This window comes from Rissa tridactyla, chromosome 1 (genome assembly GCF_028500815.1).
Source record: "Rissa tridactyla isolate bRisTri1 chromosome 1, bRisTri1.patW.cur.20221130, whole genome shotgun sequence".
Taxonomy (NCBI): domain Eukaryota; kingdom Metazoa; phylum Chordata; class Aves; order Charadriiformes; family Laridae; genus Rissa; species Rissa tridactyla.
This window is the reverse complement of record NC_071466.1, coordinates 66,102,384-66,125,090: the sequence shown is the minus strand read 5'-3', so window position 1 is coordinate 66,125,090 and position 22,707 is coordinate 66,102,384. Positions and strand designations below refer to the sequence as shown.

Genomic DNA, 22,707 nt, shown 5'->3' with positions numbered 1-22,707 from the left:
TTCTCCACAGAGAATTTCCATCAAGAGAAATTCTGTATCTGGGAACAGCAAGGTGGTTTTTTATTCCTCAGCCAATTGCATTCACAAACAAGTGTCTAGCTATAAATTATAACAGGTTCCTGGTAGTAAAAGCTGTAGTTAAGGTCTAAAAGAAACAAAAGCAACCTCCCTTACCCACACACTTTCTCCCCATGATTGCATGTTATGTTCTGATGCCTCTAAGGCTGTGAAGCACTTATCTTCAGGGCTAGATTTTTCCAAGCGTCATTTTTACCACAGCAAGAAGAGAACAAATTTTCTTGTTTGTTTTTTTTTTTTTTAATGTTTTTAAATTTGAGCAAAAAAAAGATACATGACATATGAATCAAAAATGCTAAGACATGGCTAACATTGTGTGTTGTTAGATGTTTTTTTAAGGTTCATTATATAACAATGGTCCTCCTTTAAAATTATAAAACAGGAAACCTGATAGCCACTATAGCATTACATGGCATTTTGCACAGGAAAGTTAATTGCTAATTCTTGAAAATATTTTTGAAAAATAATATTTGGAACCTGATTCTACTGAAACAATAGAAGTAAGAGTGAGAAGTCTCACTTACTGGAATTTGCAGAATAAGATTAAAAAATACACTACAAATTAAATACTTAGCCAATATACTCCCTTTATTCTCAGGTGACTGCAATGAATTTACAACACACTGAAACCAAGCTTGGACGACTTTTCATCAGTTCTCAAAAGCAGCAGGTCAAAAAAAAAGCTTTTCTTCATCTTTTTCCTTTCTCTAATAAATATTCCCGTTATCAGAGGACATTAAACAAAGCTTACAGTCTTTCTGGGATACAGACTACAGCACCTCTGATGCTGTTTAAGCAAGTTTGATTCTCTAAGCTACATTGTATGACAAGGACTTTTAAGACAATCTCTTACTGTATGAGATAGATATAAATAGGGCAACAGCATATTTTGCTATTACACAGTACCACAGCTGAAGATTAAAAAAAGCAATATATATACAGGCTGAATAAGTCTGAGTAAGATAGCTAATACACTATCACGCTAATACGGTATTATATGCTAATATGGAAGCCAGGGTGCTATATCCTGCTTCTCGAGAAGGCCTCTTAGGCAAGATGCAACGGCACTCTAGTAGAGCATACTTCTTGCTTCTTTGTTAGCTTGTTTAGAACTGCTTTGAGGATGACTGTACAGCACTGAACTGCAGCAGGCTGGGCTGGCTGTTTCTTCTGGTCATTTTGGTAGGGTCTTGGGTTTAGTTCACATTCCAGATTCTCAGACACTTTCTCATTGTGCTCTAAGATGCATGTTCCCGCAACTTTAAAACAATTTTTTAATCAACATTAACGTACTTTGCAAGATGCCATCAAACACTGCTAAGGAATGTTTAGGTAGTTCTTCAAAAAGATAATCTACTCTATCATAAATGTGGATAGATGGCCAAGGAATTATACATACAGACCTTTCCATGTTCCTCAGAAGTAATGGGTAGAAATTTTAGGAGATGAGTTTTCTCTACATATTCCCCTCTAGCCTCCAGCACAGGGGATCAGCCTGAAGTACTCTGGAGGTCCACCGATTTCTAGCCTCCTTAATGATTCTTCTAACGTTGCCTGGATATGGAGAAGCCTTGAAGATGCTTTACGCTTTTCTGAGAGGAATCTCACTTCCTTTCAAGAACTCTGAGCAAAGTGAAGTATTGGATCCAAAAGAATACTTTATTTTTCTATGTAAAGTGTTCTCAGACAGTTTCTGCAGGCTTCTAAAACGTGACTCATTATGCATTCAGTTACTTATTTATGGGCTGAACCCCTTCCTCAACAGACAAAAATATTAATCAAGTAGAGAGATCCATCCATCCGTGAACACTGGGCCAAATGCAGAACTACCTGGAACTTTTGCTACTGAAATCTACAGGTGTAGAGCTTGAGTCATTAAGAGTAAGGAATAATTCTGTCAAATATAGCCGTATGTGTTCAATTTTGTACATGGCCACGTGAATATTAATGAAAAAACTTGCACTCTTTATATTAAAAGGTGGTATAGGTTACCAAAGAACATTTGTTACCACCTTAACTAGGGAACGCCAAACAACACATGATGTACCATCACCACACAAACCTACCTCACACCTAAATAACAGGTTCAGCAGACTCACAATTTTTTTTTGCTGATAGCCCTTGATCCCTTTTTATTACAATTGCTGCCCATCTGTCATCTCTTATGATAATCTAGCATACTGTCACATTAACTTTTCCTCTGTTTTTTAATTACAATGCTAAATATCATCTAGGGTTAAAGAAGTTTTTACCTCTATCTAGAACTACTGTTGCTTATGCATTTGTTTTGCAGAAGTGTCCCAGCTACAGTGTGCTAAGTAGCATATACACATGTAAGAAATATGGAGTTTATTAAATATTCAGGTATCCTGAAGGGAACTACACAGCTTACATGAGTTGTTATACTCAGCCCTGCACTTCTCCAGATTCCTTTCAAACCTCTGTCTTCCAGAACCTCTTCTTGATAATTTTCCAAATTATCGTCTACGTTACCTTTACAGGATTAAAGACCAACACCAGACCTATCTTCTTGTTGCTTTTTTGGGGTTAAGTCAGCTCTTTCAAGTTACCCAGCTCTAATTTTCTTTGACTAAATATGTATTTACTTTTTTTCAGGTGCTGCTAGCAAAGGCATTTGGAACGTGTATTTCACAAAATTAAAAGGGACAGGGAGATAATCAGGAAGAGTAAAAAATTCCTGTGGGTTTTATGAGGTTTCTGTCATATGGGATTTGATTGTTTCTTTTTATCTATGTAATTTAATTGTTCAGAGTATTATACCTTGAAGCTGTTTTGTGAATCTTTAAGAATGAAAAAGATTTACATTGTTGGTGCTGTGTCTAATTAAAAGTGATTACAGTAATTTCCCTGGAGTGAACTAGTACTGTATATTGTTTCAAGGTCTTAGCCAACAGAAAAAAAAAAGAAAAAAAAAATTAAAAAAAAAAAGACAGAAAGGTACTTCTTTTCCCCACAAAAGGTTATCAGTGAGAGTTCCTCATGGCCTGCTTTTAACTAAGTAATATGGTGATTTTAGCCACAAATAACATAAGCTTGTGTAACTTACCAGGCTATTGAATCCCATAGCACCTAGAGCTTGTTTTAGTATGGCTAATTTCTCCCTGTTTTGAGGGTTGGCTGTTAACATCGTCTCTTCCAGTACGGTCTGGTTTAGATACCTGCATGAAGGAAAAGCAGCATATATAGCATTTGCAAGGCCAGCGCACAAACAAACTTTTGAGATTAAAAGCCTGCTTTGCCCTTCTAACCAGGGGTTTATTACAGATTTTTCTCAGCCTTTGGAGGGAACAGCACCAGTGACAGAATGCTCCGTGTTTCTTCCCTTAAGCTTTTGCTTAAGGCTCCGTCCCGCCAACTTTAGCCCTACTCGTAACCTAAAACTGCAGATTTAATTTATACCACTGACAGTTTTGCCATTCTTGCGTTACCAGAGAGTCCCCTTCAGAAGGAAGATTTGAGGAGATCCTGTGATAACTCTGACTGCTTTACATTCCCCTCCTGCTGGCTAGGGAATAGATCAGCTCTTATCTGCCTGATCCCATGATGATCATTCAATGCCTTAGCAGCTGAATGGGTGACAGGTATACTCAGCATCTCTTAGAACAAAGTAGTAAGTAAGTACATAGAGCAGTAAGTGTACAGCCCTTAAGCTGTACTGCTTTGCACACTGTGAATCAAAAGGAAATTTTACAAACCTTCCCCAAAACAATGATTAGTAGAGAGAAAGAGAGACACCTAGTGCAGCAACTAACTCAGGAAAGAGAAAACAAAACCAACGTAAAAAGTAGTAACCTGAAACAGAATAATCAAAAACTATAGTACAACAGACTATTGAAAAGAACAGCAATATAACCTTTACAATAATGTATTTTGACCCTCATGAAATATGTTTATGGGCCAGATTTTTAAAAGTATTCAGGTATCTTCATACAACTTAAATCACTAAGAATGAGGTGGATCTTATGGGATCTGATTTTTAATTACATCATGCTGAGAATGTTAAAAGATGTTTTATCATCATTAAATTATCGTTATCATCAAAACACACATTCATCACACAATCCACTATCTTCACAAACGTCACTTACATCAACAAAAGAATCCCCACACCTAAATCAAAATAACATCATCACAACACCAACAAAGGTGGGCAATTCACACACACTCCACCCCTCATCCCTTCACCACAATTACAACGATGAAAATTCCCCACAATTATTCTGCTCTCTAATAATGTTCGGTCCGTGATCCGTCACATAAAGATGGGAAAAAAATACAGGTTTCATTTCTGACGATTCTTGTTCACAATCCTACTCTAATTGCATGATAGAGGACACACGGTTTCAAAACAAAACTCCCACTACCACAGAAAGTAGTAGCTCTTGTAAAGGTGGCCTTTTATGTGAATGCACGTAGCTTTTAGAAACACATGGAAGAATGATTCAGCATTTGTACTTTTCTGACTGATCATGAGGTTTATGAGGTAAACGCGACAAAATGCAGAGCACATTTTTAGTGGATTGATACCAGATTTACCGGCGTGGATTTCCCTTGGAGTGATAGTGGCGTAAGTTACCCCAGCAGGTGAGCAGAGGAAGAATGATGGGGAAAAAAATCTTGTGCCTGGGTGCATAAGCGCTTTTTGCACCCACAGGAGAACTCAGTCAGCAGATATCTCAAGTACAAACAAGCCTCACATCAGCGGCTAAAGCCAGTGAATTAACACAGCCTTTGAGAACGTGGGCCTCTGAGCATCACTGCCAGAGCTCTGCACCGTTTCCTTGAGGTTACTAAAACCACGAGTTTTGTCCAAATCAGGTAGATACAAACCATAGCACAGCTGTCAAATTAGCTAGAGCAGATGATACAAAGTATATGCCAGATTTATGCTTTTTTTCTGTTTTTTTTTACATTGCCAGTATGTTTCAAAAGGAGGACAGAATACATCTGACGCTGAATCTGGCATAGAACCTACTGGTATAAAGGTTAATCCAGCAGAAAATTTTCCACTGTTCTGAACTGCTGCGTGAGCTTATACCAGTTCAGTGTTGTGCATCACCTGTCAGTGGCATTTTTGATCCATAATTAGGAGATTTACAGCGGCATCTACTCTGCTGTCAAAATATTCTATTCTTGAATGGCTGGAGGAGTTGGAAGCTTATGGCCATTTCTGCAAAAAAGCCTCCTCACTGGTGTTCTCCCTGAATAACTCCATGTCTCTCTTTCTGTGTACTGAGCAGGGAATACTCTTGCCTGCCTTGTGAAGAGAATATTGTATATTTTTGTATATTGTATATTATTTAAGCAACTCCATTTAATTAGCTCTTTTTAGCACAGTTAAAGTGCTAGTGGGTATCGTCACAGCGAAAAGGTGTGTGAGCACTACCGACACATATCAAAGCAGGCTGTGCAATAGCAAAGTGACCCGGAACGCTCACTCCCCTGGAGGAAAGAGCTGAGCTGCGATATGAACCAACACGCGGCGGTTCTTGCCTTCAGCGCAAGCACTTCTTGCTGATACAGCAGGGGGCAAACTGGGTACCCGCCAAACCAGGTGCCTGTGGCTCCAACAACCCGTCCATAAACGGCAGCATCTGCCGGGACACGCCTGTTGGAAGAGAATCTGACTTTCCCAGTATACGTCTCCCGAAGATTTAATCAGCAGATGTGCTGGTGCCCTTGGAAAGGGCTGCTGTTGGACATTTTCTAAGGCGCACTTCAATTCAGAATCAGTTTCCCCAGTCTAAAGGCAATTAAATTCTTCTATAACATGTCATGAGGCCCACTCATTTCCAAACTATTTAAGGATTAATGAAATATGTGACTAATAATGAAATTGCTTTGAAGATATGCACATTCAACTGTTATATGTTTATAATATAAAGTATATGCATATTAAGGATGGATTAATTGTATAGACTACTTAGAACTGTTGATGGATACCATATAACTCCCGCAAAATGCAGAAAACATACAGTTTAGCACCGTGGGGGTATAATATATACTAGCTGTGCAAGGAATCACATTTTTATAATTATTGTTGAATTCATTGTACCTCAGAAACATAGTGACATTTCGATAGAAACAGAAATGTATTTTTTTGCTTGTAAAACAGTTCCCGGGCATCTCCTCCTTTCCACCTTCAAGGCCTTGAGGATGAAAAGGGCTTGAGACACCCTTTGCATTAATATTATTACTGTCACTTACTTATGCTTAAGAACCAGAGTCCAGAAACAATTTTAAATTATCCCCTCTCCGAGAACAATAAGGAAAGGGGAAAGAGATGTGTCACAGTGCAGAAGTCCTAATAATAATGAAACATACTTTCATTGCAGATAATCATTATTCCATAAAATGAAAAGGTTTTTCCAATATGTATAGCTTTCCTCATATTTATAGTATATTTTTGTCTTTTGATATTCAAGTGGCCTGGATAGAATTGCATTGCTAGTGATGAAGAAGGATTAAACTGCTTAAAATTTCCACTGTGAACCTGCTATGGAGCTCTTAGTTATTATTTTTAGTTACGTTTTTGTAATTGCAAACTATAGTGTTATCATATTTGTGAAAACCTATGCTGTTACTAAAGTGTGTTTAATATTCCTATACGTTTCCAATGAAGTGGTCTGTGTTCAAATGCAAACCAGACCTGGTGACTCCTCAATTCTTCGTTGCTGAAAATTTTGGTAAAAGAGGCACTACTGCTACACAAGCCAGAGATGATGCTCCATAATATCCGATGCATGGAGGCTGTGCACCAATTGTGGACCTACTTGTCATAGTTTTATTAGCCTTACTTGCATATCTCTGCGCGCAAATTCATTCTGCAAATGCACATTCACACTAGCTTACTGTAGCTTTAGAAAAAGCTTCTCGGATTTTAGCTGAAGTTGAGCCTTTTAGTTGAAGGTAGCTGCTCAGACAAATGATATAAATACCTCTGGTAAAAGTGACGAACCAAACAGTGCATGCTGTTCTAGTAATTAACTCATTTCTACTGACTGTCTAACCATTTGTTTAAATGCTACCATGTTGCCATTTACCTCTGACTAGTACTCTCGACAGACAGCTTATCAGCATACAAAAAAGTTTTAAGGACGTGTGAGCAGTGACTGTTTATTTCAAAAAAGAGGAAACACTGATCCACAAAACGGGGTTCTGTTAAGAAGATAAACTCATCAACAACTGTAGTAAAGTATAGTCACTTTAAGTAAAATACAGTGCTGCATTAGACAGACAATTTCTTGAGAAACATAAAAGAAACTATCTCCATAGTTTTTTCTTTCTGATTTTTTCTTCAAAGTTCTAATTTGCAGCATGTAGCATTCCCATCTATTATAGTCTCTCAAAGGAATAAAAAGGACTATTTTGAAGAAAAAAATGAATGGGGGTAATTTTTCAGCATAGTGCTTATCATATTATACAATTTTTTGACCATCATTCAAATGACATCATAGATCAAATTTTCAGGAAGGGGTGTGACTGGTGTGCCCAAGAATATTAAAAAATACTTCGTATGACATTTCATTTTTTATGTATTAACTGCCCATGTAAGTCAACTATTACCTTACCTGTTTACTTTATCATTCTTGTTATAATTGTTACGTATCATCATAATTTGTATTATTCAACTTATATCTTCAATAAAGTTCATAATTTCATTCATACATCTCAGATATGAAGAAGAAACACACAGGAACAAATGTCAGTTTACCAATGCTGAGTTTTGGTGACAAATGCATATTTCAAACTCTACTGGTTAAAAACTCTCTTAGATGACTAAGCAAATAACAAGGAGCCGAGACTAAAAAGAAAAGTTTTGACTATCAGTTTGCTGCTCTGCCAAAAACTCAGCACAGCAATATTTGATTTGGATTGAATTTAAGTTCATTTATTTTCTTTTGAACTGCAACCCAATAACATTTAGTAACAAATGAAGTAATCTGCCTTATTCAGCATAAACAAAATATGTCATTCCATTTCCTTACAACAAAAGCAAAGGAAATAAAAAGTAGGAGTCTCAAAATTATTACAGAGGGTGAAAGTGTCTTTTTATTATGTCTTTCTTATTAGAACTGTTAACGTTTTTATAAAATCTGTGAGGAGATAAAAGTAAAAAGCTCCAAATTTGACAATATCAGGGGATTTGTTTGGGAAGAGGGTACCCCTTTTCTGGTTACTGTCTCATAGTCAGCATGACTCACAGAAAAGATCTAAAGCTTCCCCACTTGGTGTGTCAGGCAGTCCATTTCAAAGTGAGTTTAAAGCGTCTAGAACATAAGGGGGATGTTGAACCTTCATGTTTTATGTCTGAGGTAAGTGCTGCAACTTCCCAGTTAGCTCATGCTGAGGCAGAAAAGCCTAGCACAGTCCAGTCAGGAATCACAGAATGACAGAATGGTTTGAGTTGGAAGGGACCTTTAAAGACCATCTAGTCCAGACCCTGACTTAAGTTTCACCTTTTTTCAGTGGGAAGCTCAAGAGCACCACCGGCTTTCAAAATTAAGTTTCTCTTGATATTTTGAAGCACAGTCAAAGCAAAGCCAGAAAACAATCACCTTTTGGCCCTGGATTTACTCCCCAGTCTTGAAATCTGGCTCACACTTTGATCTGAATTCAATGTATCTATAAACTTCTCAGCTATAGTCATCGAGGTCTACAGACTGGGGTTATCAGAGTTTCAAGGGAGATCTGAACTTTTGATATATGTCACATAGGGAACTTTTCTGATGTCTAGCAAACAAAGGTTGACAAGTATTTTCCACTAACCAAATCTTTAATCAACTGCAATCATAAAGTACTTTAAGCTGTATTGTTTACAGTTGCTAAATAAGAAAAGAAGACCTTGGTACACACCACCAACCACAGAGATCCCAAGGCTTGTCACAGGGACCCTGGTAGTAGCAAACCTTCCTAAGGATTGTTACAAACTTTGATATTTCCCTAAGAGAATAAATAAAGCATTACCAAAACTCTATCCCAACACCTAACCACTTTGCATTTGTAAAATCTGACACTTGAAATGTTCAAGTACTCTATAAGAAGAGCTACTTTATGCCATGTAACTATATACATTATTGATGTTTATCATACAGAAATATCTGGTTCATTACAGTGGTTCAGCTCATATATGACAGTGAAGCTGCCTGAGAGAGATTAGTAGGTTCCATCCACTTCATCAGAAATTCCCTTTCGTCAGGACATTTAATGTTGGGTTCCAATTAGAGGAGAAGAGGAAGTGTGGTTTTGCCAGATGGACACTTCTTTTCAGAGGGCTTTCCTGAAGTAAATACATTCTGTCATGAATAATTAAGAGAATTCTTGGTGGGATTATATCAATAACTGGTTCTAAGTCACTATAAAAATTTAGGATGTAGCTCTATGATGAAAGAAAAGGGATTTTTAAATATTTTTTTTTAAGTTAGCACCTAGCTGCTTTCTTCTTGACTCCTTTCCTAATAGAGGATCAGTGCTGACACATCTGCATTTTGTTGTAAAGCTTTCTGGGCTATAGCAAGCTTGATATAGGGGAACATAATACAAAGATTAGTTGTTAGTCGTGAAACTTTATTATAGCTGATAAGTAAGTGCAATAAATGTTACTTCTGGTAATAAGCACAGCACAGTTAAACTCTTCAGTAAAAAAGCTCTGGTTATAGGCAAAAAGATTAATTTTCTAATTACTTATACTCAGAACAATTTACCCATTTGAGGTCTCATAGTATTCTAAAGCTTCTGGGCTGTGATTAGAAATAGAGCACATACCTTCAAGACAAGAGAAACACAGAGGCAAGGGGCTGAATAAAATTATTCATGCTAGTTTATTGGTCAGAGAAAGTGTCAGAGACCAGATGAAAGCACATTTTGTCTGGGAATTAAGCCAAACACGAATGAGTACTGTGAAGATACAATTACAAAATAAGACAAAGGGATAACTGAATGCACAGATTCGAGACAGATAAATCTGATTAGGCAGTGGATCATCAGAAAAGCATTTATCATAAACTAAATGAGAGTCAAGTGTGCCTTGATATCGCAAAAAATTAATCATCATATGTAACATCCTTATTTACATATGCCAATATAAAAGGCATGAAATACTTATCATCGTAAAGCTTCAACTGGAGTATTGTGTGTGATTTTGGGCACCCTATTTCAGGGAAATCAGGATCAGTTAGAGAAAATCCAGAGAAAAGAAAGAGAACAATGTATCAGAAAAATTATTTAGAGAAAAAGAGTTCATTAAATGTAGCCTACGGAAGACTGAGAAAGATACTGCAAAGAGGAAAAGTCCTACAGTCCTTTGGGCCCAAAACCATGGACATCGAAATACCACTATTTTACACAGCTGACCTGAGGGACACAGCAGAATAGCATGGTAGAGCATGAAACAGATCTTAGAGAGACGAACCAATTTCAAGGAGATGCAAAATGTGAAAGTACTGTACTAGAACTAAGATACAAAGATAATTTCCAACACCCTTCTGGATTTTGATACCGCATTTGTGTCAAGTTTGCAGAGGACATCAAATTGGAGGGACCAGCCAATATGCTGGAGGGCAGGGCTGTCCTTTACAGGCTGAAGGAATGGGCCAACAGGAATGTCATGAAATTCAGCAAAGTGCAAAGTCCTGCAGACGGGAAGGCATAAGCCCTTGCAATGATACAGGCTGATGAGATGGGGAGCAGCTCTGGGGAAAAGGCCCTGGGGGTGCTGAGGGTAGTGAGCTGGGCAGGAGCTGGCACTGTGGTCAGGCAGCAGAGATGGCCAGCAGCATCCAGGGCTGCATCACTAGGAGCATTGCAAGGAGACTGTTTTTTTTTTTTTCCCCCCTGCTCAGCACTCACCGTTAGACCACATCTACATATTGTAGCCAGCTTTGCGTGCACACACACACACACACTACACAGGGAGACATTGCTAAAGTGGGGTGAGATCAGTGGAGGGCCACCTCAGTGGTCGGGGCTGGAGACATGATGTGGGAGGAGAGGGCGAGAGAGCAAGGTTTGTTCAGTCCAGGGAAGGGAAGGCTCCAAGACACAGACATGTCTGGAAGGTTTCAAGGCTTGTCTGGACAAAGCTCTGAACAACCTGGTCTGATCTCACAGCTGGCCCTGCTTGAAGCAGGTAGTGCACTAGGGACCTCCTGAAGTCCCTACCAAAATGAATTATCCTATGATTCTATGAAACACTTTAAAGTTATTTCTCAGGTATGTAGTTGTGTTTTTTTTTTGAACCTTATATAAAAACAGTAATTCTGGCCCAGAAGAGTGGAAGATCAAGAAAAGGTAGGGCTCAAATTGTTAGGGACATTATCTTGAGCTTTGAACAGTCCCTAAAACACAAAAATTGAACACAGCTTTTAAAGCCATAAGATATCTGAGGACAAATAAATTTTATTTAGATATTTATGTTGTCTAAAATCTGAAGGGATAACAGTTTTTTAAAATCAGAACAATCTTAAATATCAGAGCCCTACCAAAGGATGACTCAAAATAGGAAGGGAATATTTGTGTACTGCAACTCCTTTGCTTTGGTCAGTAACCCTTCTCACTATTTTATCTAGTAGTTAAATAGTACAGCGTTATTATTCTATAAGGAGGAAAATGTCTGCTTACCTTGGAAATAAATATTTGGACACCAACTTCTAAATAGTCTTTCTTTTTTTGAATGTTAGAAAACTTAATTTTTAATGAAATTAACTTTAATTTTTAAGAAAAACTGGTATGAACTATTTACAGTAAGGAAATTTCCAGACACTGCAGATTAGAAACCAAAAATAGGTCTTTTAGGATTTTTTTTATATCTTCAAAATATCTGGAGAAATAGTATTGCTGGTAAGCCAGAAGTTGTTTTAGAAAGAGCTAGGGCACAGGGCCAAACTCCTGAAATTTAGGAAGACATCCCATGTGAGCTGTATCAAAGTAATTGTCAGGATACATGCTGTGACCATCAACAACACATCCAAGCTAATTCAACTTAGCTTGATTTTGTATCTAGACAATAAATGGTTTGTACTTTCCACACGAAATTATTCATTCATAAGTCTAGAAGGACAACTGAACAATAATCCTTTCTTGCACAAAAACACTCAGGGAGGACAAGATTTTTATTCTACTGGGCTTCCAGGTAAAGGCATACACTAAATGAGTTTGATCTTACTTTATTTAGATCTTAGTTCTTGTGTTGCACGAAGTAGGGAAAAGACGAGGCTGAAATAGTCACTACAGACGCTTTGCTTATTCCAAATATCATTCTGGGGCAGACAACCCGAGGTCTCAGGATTCAGGAATGATAAAATCATCTTCCTGGTAAGAACTGTGAATATGAATGTGAACGCAGCTAAAACAGTCCTGGCATTAGTTTACGAATCAGTTAAGTTTTCTCTTCCTTTTGTGTAGCTGTAGCAGTAGCTTTTCAAAGAAGCTGTCTGTTTGCACAGCAGATCCTGTCCTGATACAGAGTTGGACCAAATCTCTGGAGGCCCATTTCAAACTAAGGGCAAAGGAAAATATTTTTCTCTGTTGACAGTCCTTTAGTTGGTGAAAAAAAAAAAGAAAAAAACGCATAAGAAGAGCTGACAGGGTAAGTGGTTCCTGTGAGGAATTACAACTTGCTTTCTTCTTCTGATCCACTTGCCCACATGTCATTTCGCTGCTGCTAGCAGGATTTTTCTTAGCTAACCCCTAGAGAAACAGAATGGCATCAACTCCTCTTCTAGCAAAATTGACCCCACTATCCAGTACATTTATTTTGCTAAAAGGAGTTCAAGATTAGTGGGTAAAGAATTCACACGGAAGCAGTGAAGAATAAGTACTTAACATAAATAATTAACTACAGGACTTTGTATCAATACTTAATTATGCAATCCTGCATATCATGTTATGAATCAGAAATTCTGGATTTTGTGTATAAATGCCTTATTTATTTTACAAAAATGATGTACAAATGAAACTCGCAGTGTTCATTCAGTAATTCAAAATAGCTATTAAAACTGAGATTCTGGTACTTCATATTTATTTACACAAGCCAGAACTTTGGTGTTCTCACTTAAAGAACAAATACTACACACTTCTTTTTTTTTTTTTAATATCATGCCGCAATCATGTGGAAACCTGTCATGCAGTAATTCTCCAAAAGCTGTCCAGTTAAAGAAATTCAGAACAGAGAAATGAAATCAAGCTGTTTCAAAACATCATCTTCATCCTTGATATGATTTTCTGCATACCTCTTCCTTCACACAGAGCTATCCAAATTCTTTGTAGTTGTGGTGACAGGCAGGCAATAGAACTGACTTGTCACTCGCTTTGCATGAGCTGGTTGCCGAGTCAGCTTTATAGGTAACTGATAGGGAATACTGTGTTTATATCCTGGAGGAGAGCATGTCACTTGGACAGAATGGACTCAGATATGGCTATCGGAAGCATTCATACTCTTCTGGTGTTGTAAGGGCTTTTATTACAGCTTGACCTTAATTAAAATGTGTCATTTAAAAATGTGCCAGTGCCAGCTTCTATAAAACGTTGCATCAATTTTTCTAAAAACAAACACAGGCCATGCACGTCACGACATCATATTTAGTGCTTTCAGGCCACTGAAACAACAAGATGTAAAGTCTTTTTTTTTCTTGCCAGGTTTACATGTACTGGGAAGTAGAACAATGATTTATTCCACCACAGTACATTGTCCCAATTCGGCAAAACATTTATGTGTCTCTAACTTCAAACCCTTGCTTCAACCCACTTATTTCAGTTGAATCTTAGTATTGTAATAAATGTTAATATGAAACATAACTGTAAGTTGTGGGTTGAAACCCTACTTTGAGCTTTGATTCACTCTGAAAGAAAGAAAGGCAGATGAGATGTTTAAGTGAGACAGCAGGAAATAAGTAATACTAGAGACCTAGACTTCAAGCTGCCCTAGGCATTGCCTGCATAATTTCTAGGCATATCACCTTATCATACTTTTACTTCTACAAAATACAATGCAATATTACACAAAGATTCCTGAACTATACCTATATGACCTAGGCGTAGTATAGAAAGCACAACAAGAAAGGCTAATTACCTCAAAGGGACCACTGCCCCAACACAGCTATGGTACTTTATGCACAGCACCACCTGAGGTGTCTCTGCTACTCTCCACAATGAGCCACACAGACCTATCTTTTGCCTCTACCTGTCTTTATATATATAAAACAAAGCCAGTTTTAATTGGACTTTTCTTATTACAAAATCTTCATTAATTGATGCTTTGTTGCTAGAAAATTCTCGAGAGAGCCACTGTCATAGGAAGATGAAGCAGTATTTCATAATCAGGTTCCAGCTCTAACACAATCAATATGCATGTTGCGGGTGTCATTTAATGTGACATTGTATTAAGAAACATGGATTAACAAGCTAAATCCCTTCCTTCCCCTTATTAGTGCTGCCCAATGAACCATGTACCTGCACAATCATGTGAAAAGCGTGTGGCTTTTGCCTTTGCAGTCCCCATCGCTCCTTCCCATTCAGCTCAGGGTGGTAACCCTGATCAAACACAATGGTTGTCACTGAAAATTCAACATTACCAGATCAGTTACTTTTTACTTTAAGCTAAACTGGAAATTATAGTACCTCAGATACATGTTAGTTCCAGACAAAATACAACCATTTGTAAACCAGTTTTCCTACCGCTAGGTCTGTTTACCGTCCTCGCATTAAATACTTGTGAAGTCTTTGAAATATACTAATTTTTTCTAGAAGTTTAGCTATTCCAGTAACTATTTGCTAAATCCCAAGACTTAATTTAGGTATAACTAAACATCGAACTTAAGGACTGTTATGCCAGACTGAGAACAACTGACTTTCTAGCTTTACTTATGTTTTTAAAAATATTTTAAAATCTTCTGGGATGAAGGGCATTAAGTGTATAAAACCAAGGCATGACCTTTCCAAAACAAATTCCACTAATCTCTACTATATTTGCAAAGTCACAGAATAAGAAATTACAACAAACATTTTTATTTCTTTAGATCTCTCATGTGAATATGAGAGGACAATGTATTCTGCTCAGTGAGTAAAAGCTGCCTTGCACTTAGCACTGTTTGATATGTAAACAGCAATGAGATAAAGACAAAGCAAAACAGTTGACATCAATGAACTTAACGACATTTACAGAACATGATAATGAATAGCTTCTGGCTTTTTTCTCTGAGGGAAAAGGGGCATATTTTACTGCCTTTTTTTTTTTTCCTTTGTCTCCAGCTTTTAAATCTATTCCAATCTGAACAAATTTTACATCCTTTGAACCATGCCATGCAGTAGCACTGAGCGGGAATTACTGCTAACCATTTAAGTGCACAGCTTTCTGCTCATGACTAGTGCAATAAAGCACCAAAACGGCATTTCAACAATAGGAATAACCTTGTTAATGTCAAGAGGTAAAGCAGCAGCATAATATTAATAAATTAAACACTGCAGACAGATTTGGTGGTAGCTAGAGCACAGCTCTTATTTTTATTTTTCTAAACTAAGGAAATCACAAGTTAAGATATGTCTTGTAAACCGGTTTCAGCACAGAAAGCTTATATTAGCCTGTGTGTTGCTCAAAATAGTTTTGCCTTGACATTTTCATAAGACTAAATTTCAGATAATTCTGTAAGTGTACCTGTACTATGAAGTACATAAGTTTTTACAGACAGTGGATATACTCAAATGGAAAATGAAGAAATACAGCTTGGTCTTTATTCTCAAAATGCCAAGTGTCTTTAGGCTACACTCAAGTACGCTTTTTAAAAAAAAATTAAAAATTATATTCCTGTGGAATAGGTTTAAATCAGAGACTCAAGCCTTCTGTTCCTAAAATTACATAAAAATGTAAATCTAGGATAATTCCATTAAAGAAAAAATTGAATGCACAACAGGAGTGACTCAAAATAGAATTTTTCATACCTCTGGTAACGTTAAAAGAAATAATAAAGGCAGTATACCTTGTAATACTGTTTCTCTGACTCATATCATTCAGTATTGTATAGGACAGAAACACTCAGGAGATCATAATTCTGTGAATTATCCCTTTACAAGCATAATTTTGAAATTGAAATAAGGAGCATCATGATGATAATAAAAAAAGTAGCAAATATTGAGCATTGCTAAACATGTAAAGAACATAAGCCAGTCTGCATGCAAGTGCAAACCGGTCCAATCCATGTCCTGAAATGCTTCAGAAATTGTGTTTGAACTTTGCTTCTACAACCGAGAGTAATTTTGTATTCCTCTGTTCAGACTTACTTTGGCACTAGTTGCCAGGCAGATGTCATTAAGTTTATGAGCCTCAAGGCATTTATCCACCAGCGTTTGCTACTTTTAAAATGCTGATTCATTAAATAAAGCTTACTGGGTAAAGAGCCACAGTATCAGATCTAAACTTTTAAAAAGCGCTTTGGGTACCTGCTTATAACTTTCAGCAGTATCCAGTTAAAATGTTGACAATAAACTTCAAAATGATTTCATACAACCACTGATTGTAGTCAGTGGATCAGTTTCAGATCATCTGATTTAGAAGAAGCCCTCTTCTTCCCGTATTTGCATGTACGGCCACGTACACAGGTATGTATACACTAAAAAAGTAATTCTGAACAGTAAGACCCCTTTAAAGCCCTCTAACTTGGCCAAAAAAAAAGTGAGGCCCCCAAGCCACTAGTCATTCTAGTGACTTTTGAAATATTAGAAAATATACATTATTTACCCAAGAATGAGAAATCTTTAAGAAGGATTAATATAATTAATAATTACTCAATAACAATTATTTACCTATCGCAGGCTCAGAAAGCCTCACACAATACATGAATATGAGCTGATGCAGTACCTAACTTTACCCACTTGCTCTACAAAGCAAGAATATTCTCCTTGCTACTTTAAATGGAGTAAATACATATGTATTTATGTATGTTATCTTATTTAGCAATCAACCAGCTACAATCATTAGCAACCGTCCCCTTCATGTTAAACAGAGGGTCCTACTTTTTGTGCAGCCAGTGAGCCACACGACGCTGAACACAGGGTTCAGTTATGGAAACCCCATAACCCCAGTTATGGAAAATTCGGGGCTGCTCTCCCACGCTCAGCAGGACCTGCCTTGCCTCCCCCTGCCCCGGGACCCGTTTCTGTCCCAAGTGCGTTCCAGGACTGCCAAACAGGATGGATGAGTGTGTGTTTGTGTGTTTCTCTCATATCTTCTCAACCCTCTCAGTAAAATCATGCTGGATGAACGCTCACAAACGAACTGCTTCTGACATGAAATTTCCCATGGTGTTTTCCATTGCCTCTCGAAAGGCAGAAAGTACTACAGACCCATAAGCTCTATGCTCAGCAAACCTGAAGCAGACTTCACAGGTTGCACATTGAGAACTCGACTGAAGAGCTGCATCTAAGCAGGTTACTTATGTGTTGAAGTTACACTGACTTTATACTGTATAAAAAGAAACTGGCCTTCCCAGATCATGAGAATTTGCAGATTTATGTCAGTACTTTCATGGTTTGTGCATCCAAATAGGACAAAGAGACTCCTTGTTGAGTCTTATTGCTAAATTCCACACTGTGTTTACACAAAGGGATTTGCAGTTTGTGCAATTCAATTCTGCAGGCAGGCTAAGTTTGTATCCAAATACATTGTTTTAATAAAATAAAATAAAATAAAATAAAATAAAATAAAATAAAATAAAATAAAATAAAATAAAATAAAATAAAAATAAACACAGAAGAAAGATGATAGAAGAATAAATTATCCCTCAGAGTACCCCTTTTATTTTTCCCCCTAAGATATATGGGAAGCTGGAATGGGAAGAGATTGGAAAGGATTATAATTGCATGTTTAAATAACAGGCTCCAGAATAAACTACAGAACCTTAAATATTCCCTTTTGTTACAGTTTTGACTTAAGGACCAACCTAACTCTGTAACGTACTCCCTGAAGTTAAATTCATCATAGTACATATTTTATTAGATGCTGCTCCATTCCTCTTAATTGCTACCTGATTGAGGACCCCCTGTTTAAACAGGGGATTAGGTCTGGAAATATAGTAAATATACATAATGGTGATGAAAATATAGTGTAAAACAATCACTGAGAGCATGAGGGAAATGGGGAAAGGACTGCAGGTACAAGAAAATACAGATGCATCTCTAATAGTGAATCTGATTTCTCTAGCTGCACCTGAAACCAAAGACATGATTTATAAAGAAGCAAACACAAATAAATACTCAGAAATGTTAGGATAAAAATGTTCAGTCTCTAGCAGTAGCAGTTTTAACCCATCAGGAAATGGGCAGAAAATAAAGTCCAAGTGAACAATGATTTAAATCAAAAAACATACCAAAGAAGGGTCATATAGACTTTCTTTGTGTTTTACTCATTACTGGAAAATATTAATGACACAGGACAGTCTCCAATTGTTTTCCAACATTTGGAATAATGTTGGAAATGATTTTCCTATATAATGGGAATAATTTTTATTATTAAGTTTTACTGAGAAAGGCCACAGATTTTTTTTTTTTTTTTTAAAACGATTAGCACTGTTATTAGTCTTCGAAATCTCCATCTTGGGTGAACAAAACCGATCACGAAGCTGGCGTCAGTGTACTAGTGTCAAAAAAACCACTGCAATTACTGTGTAAGTTTAATACTAAGCTGCAACACCATCTTGGTAAACTGACTTCTACCCATTTAATGATTTGGTTATGTTAAAACTTCATAAAGGTTATAGCAGAAATTAGAAGGTACCAGCATTTGCAATAAGCCATAAATTACACTTCTCCACAATTATGGTTACAAATGCAGTTTGTTTGTCAAATCGTATTTCTACGTCGTTTCAGTGCCCTATTCCATCATTTCAGTCAGCAAAAATTTCTAAGTTTTTTATTTCATAGGACTTTCTTGATTTGAATAGTTCTTTGTGCAAACTGGATTTGTTCTAACAATTTTTCTCATCTGTATTACTATTATTCAAGAAATGTTGAAACTTCAAATCAGATAAGCAAAGGCCTTATTAGCAGACAGGTCACAGATCAAGATGGCATATGAGGAAGCACAGAACCTCATACGTATTTTTTCCTTGACACACTCTGAACTACTCCCATTCAGCTCTCCCCAGTGTGTATCCTTGTCTGATCCAGAGTGCTGTTTGCACAGATCTGATAAAAATACAGCTTTCCCTGGTTAGATAGGCTAATATATGTGTGAAAATCATTAAGCATCCCCCAAACCCCTGTACTATTTTACATCTGTCGGCTGACAAGTAAAGGTGACTTGAAACTACTGAAACTATACTTGAAAGTATTTTTGTTTACTTTTGATATCAACCACTGAGTACATCAAGTTTCATACGATTTATATTGTACTGTACTAAGCTGCAGCAATAACACTTTGTGCCGTGATTCCAAGAGATGTGTCATAAACTAACTGGAGATAAACAAGACCTATATGCAGAATAAAGAAGTTCCAAAGATCATCTGGGTAACAGGTGATTCAGTACAAGATATTCCTGCACCATTCTGTCCAGCATTATATTGCATAAAACAATTTGAGAAGCCAAGACTGATGGAGCTGCCATTTTTAGGAGCTGTATAAAACTGAGATCCTAACACTGCCTCGTATTAGCACTCAATTAACATATTCAGAAGACTTTTACTGGTTTACTGACTTCAGACAAAACTCAGTTTGAGTAGTTATATTTTAACTACTAAAAGTTCATGTGCACATCCATCAGGAATCAAAAGGAACTCTGAATGGCACTAACCTGACACAATCAGGTTTACTTCAATGTAGAGGTCATTTTGAGTTATGATTAATGAAAGAACTACAGGAAGAAAACTATGCTACACTTTGAGTTGACCTTGCCTGACTTTCCCAGAGAAAGATGGCTAAAGTAAACTGTAAAGTTATGCCACTGCAGTGAAAAATTCAAGGTAGCTCAGGGAGCTCAGTGAAGACAGTAAGTTCAAACAATGGTGAGAGGTATCGTCTCTCTTAGATCTAACATTAAGTTGAGATGAGCTGGGTTCAATGACTGGGGCTTCCGTATGCCAATAACAATTTCTTAAATGAGCCATTCCTGACTGGAAACTCATCTACAGTAATTGTATCAGAATGATTCTAAGAGTGACTTTTGAAATATAAATTGCAGAACTATATTATTGCTCGAGATTTATGCAGTGTAATAGCTAAGTGGTTTCAGGAGATGAATCTACTGAATCTCCCCCCACATATGAGATGATTAGCATCCTAGTAAAGTGCAGAGACATATTCTGTACTTAAACTAAAAGCCAAATGAGCTTCTGTACCATTTTATAAGTGAGTAATCACATCTACTTTTAAGCTGGGGTTTCTACGGCAATTTCATCCCTTGGAGCTACATCCTTTTTCAGTCTGATGTGAAACAGTGGTGGGCTGCCTAAACAGTCAGCAATTAACTTCTTCAACAGAGGACCAAATTTAACCTCAATATAGATATAACTTCCACAGATCTCTGGAGATTTATTTTTTCTAACAAAAGGTTGAACTTGGCCCAGAAACTTTAAGATGTAAGGTGCTCATCACCAGAATTCACAACAAATTGGAAAGTCATCTGGTTCATGTTATATTTATTTTTGCATTTTCTTTCTCCATTTCAAGCAATTTATTCCAACCAATTTTTTATTGTATCCTTAGTATTCTTTTAAAACTAAGACAGATATATGTTCTGTCTTCAGTAGACTCTGTAGAGCCCAGTGCTCTTAATTACCAAGTTTGTTTCTTTCTCTTGGATTAAACGGATTTCATTTTTTCCCGCCTCCTACACTTTAACTTTCATGCCACAGACAGATTATTCTCCTCTTACTTTCTGCATGTGGTTCCATATCATGCTTACCCCAAAGGAGACAAGAAAGACAAAGCCTCTCTCAATGGAAGAAATTGCAAACGATATCATGCCAAGTCAAATAAAGCAAATGCAAGTTTGTGGATTAAAATTAAACATGCAGAAGCAAACTGACTAGAGCTATAGAAAGTCAAAAGTCAACATGGTTTTATATGGTCTGATGTTATTTTTTCGGTTCTGAACTGCTCACTGGCACTGAGAGAATGGACAATACCAAAGATTACCAGATATCTGAGTCCCTTTAGGACAATACAGAAATACAAGGAGGAGTGCCTTGGCTCTACCATGCCACTCTAAACATACAATTTATTCCTGAAAAAAACATCTCACTTGTTCGTTTATACATAGTTACTTCTACACCTTTGGCTTGTTAGAATTATGATGGATAGAAAAACAGTTGTTGAAAAGAGGTCATCATAATGAATGATTTCTTTACCTCTGAGAGTCTGTCAATGGAGTGCTGAACATCCTCTGTCACTATTCAACCAATATGTATGAAGAATAATACAATGAAAAGGTGATTGTTAACATCAAATGAAAGAAAATACCCAAAGGAATATGAGTTCCAGATTTACACTCTCAAACAAAGCAGAATTTTTATAGCATTTGTTATGAAAACCAGTCAAATAACAAGTCCACTTGGGACCTACGACAAAGACGCTGAGCTAAGTCTCAGACTTATTTTACTACCTTTACTTTGTTAAATAAAAAAAAATATTCTTGGATTTCATGTAAATTAATGATTATTAAAAATCACTGGAGCTATATTTTTTTCAAGGATCCTTTGGGAATAAAGCAGTAATGTCAAAAGGAGCTAATGTTGAAACTGGAATCAATAAATTAAACATCAAAATCCAAAGCTAAGGTACCCCTGCTTTCAAGTAGAAAAATACTGTTTTGGATATCTTGACATGTAATTAGAATGCAAGAGCTCAGGTGTCTATTTAACTAACCCTGAATTCAGGATGAACCACTCAAAACAACTGCACAGCCAGACACTCAAAACAAATATTGTGAAATAAAGTTAATAACATAGAGATATACTTTATGCATGAGGTGTAGGTATCTGCAAATATAAAAATAACCACTTAATTTGCAAAATAAAGCAGATGACACAAATGAATATTTCAGTTTTGTTTTGAAAACCTAAGCTGCAATCCTGATTATATCGTCTGTAATTGCATTGCTAACCTTCTAGTAATGTTTCTTGTAGGTCAAAACTGTCCACAAACACCTCACAGAAAGAGGGGGTTTAAGATAGGGGAAATGTAGTCACTTTTCAGAAAGATCCTGTATAATATTAACTTTAATGCTGACACTATTTTTAGCTATTTCCTGAATATCAAGGTGCACATGATGATCTTAGGGAGGAAATTTTAACCCACATGGTCCAGTCATCATACCTGCCCTGTTAAAAATCACTGAAAAAATTCTTAGCTTATGTACACTAACAGGCTGCTTAGCGCTCCATTTAATTTTCGTTAAAATATGAGAGATTAAGCCTAAAATATGAAAGACTAAATCTAAGAGCTTAGCTGAACTGAATTTAAGCACATGAATTAGGAAAGTGAGGCGAATTAGATCACAGAGTAACCCTTTAAAAAAATCAATACGGGATCCAAAAAACCCCAAACTTAGTTACACTTTGTTGTATTTTTACATCTCAGATATATCTGAAAACACATATTGTAAAATAATACACTAGAAGTAG

At 36.8% G+C, this 22,707-nt stretch overlaps 1 protein-coding gene across 2 annotated transcripts in view; it reads right to left on the bottom strand.

Moving 5' to 3' along the window:
- MYO16 (myosin XVI) overlaps positions 1–22,707 on the bottom strand; it is a 327,046-nt gene that overhangs the window by 132,943 nt on the left and 171,396 nt on the right. For both annotated transcript variants that reach the window (XM_054193468.1, XM_054193479.1), the window contains exon 17: positions 3,146–3,257. In XM_054193468.1, the coding sequence (XP_054049443.1) occupies positions 3,146–3,257 (112 nt within the window). The remainder of the gene's footprint in view (positions 1–3,145; positions 3,258–22,707) is intronic.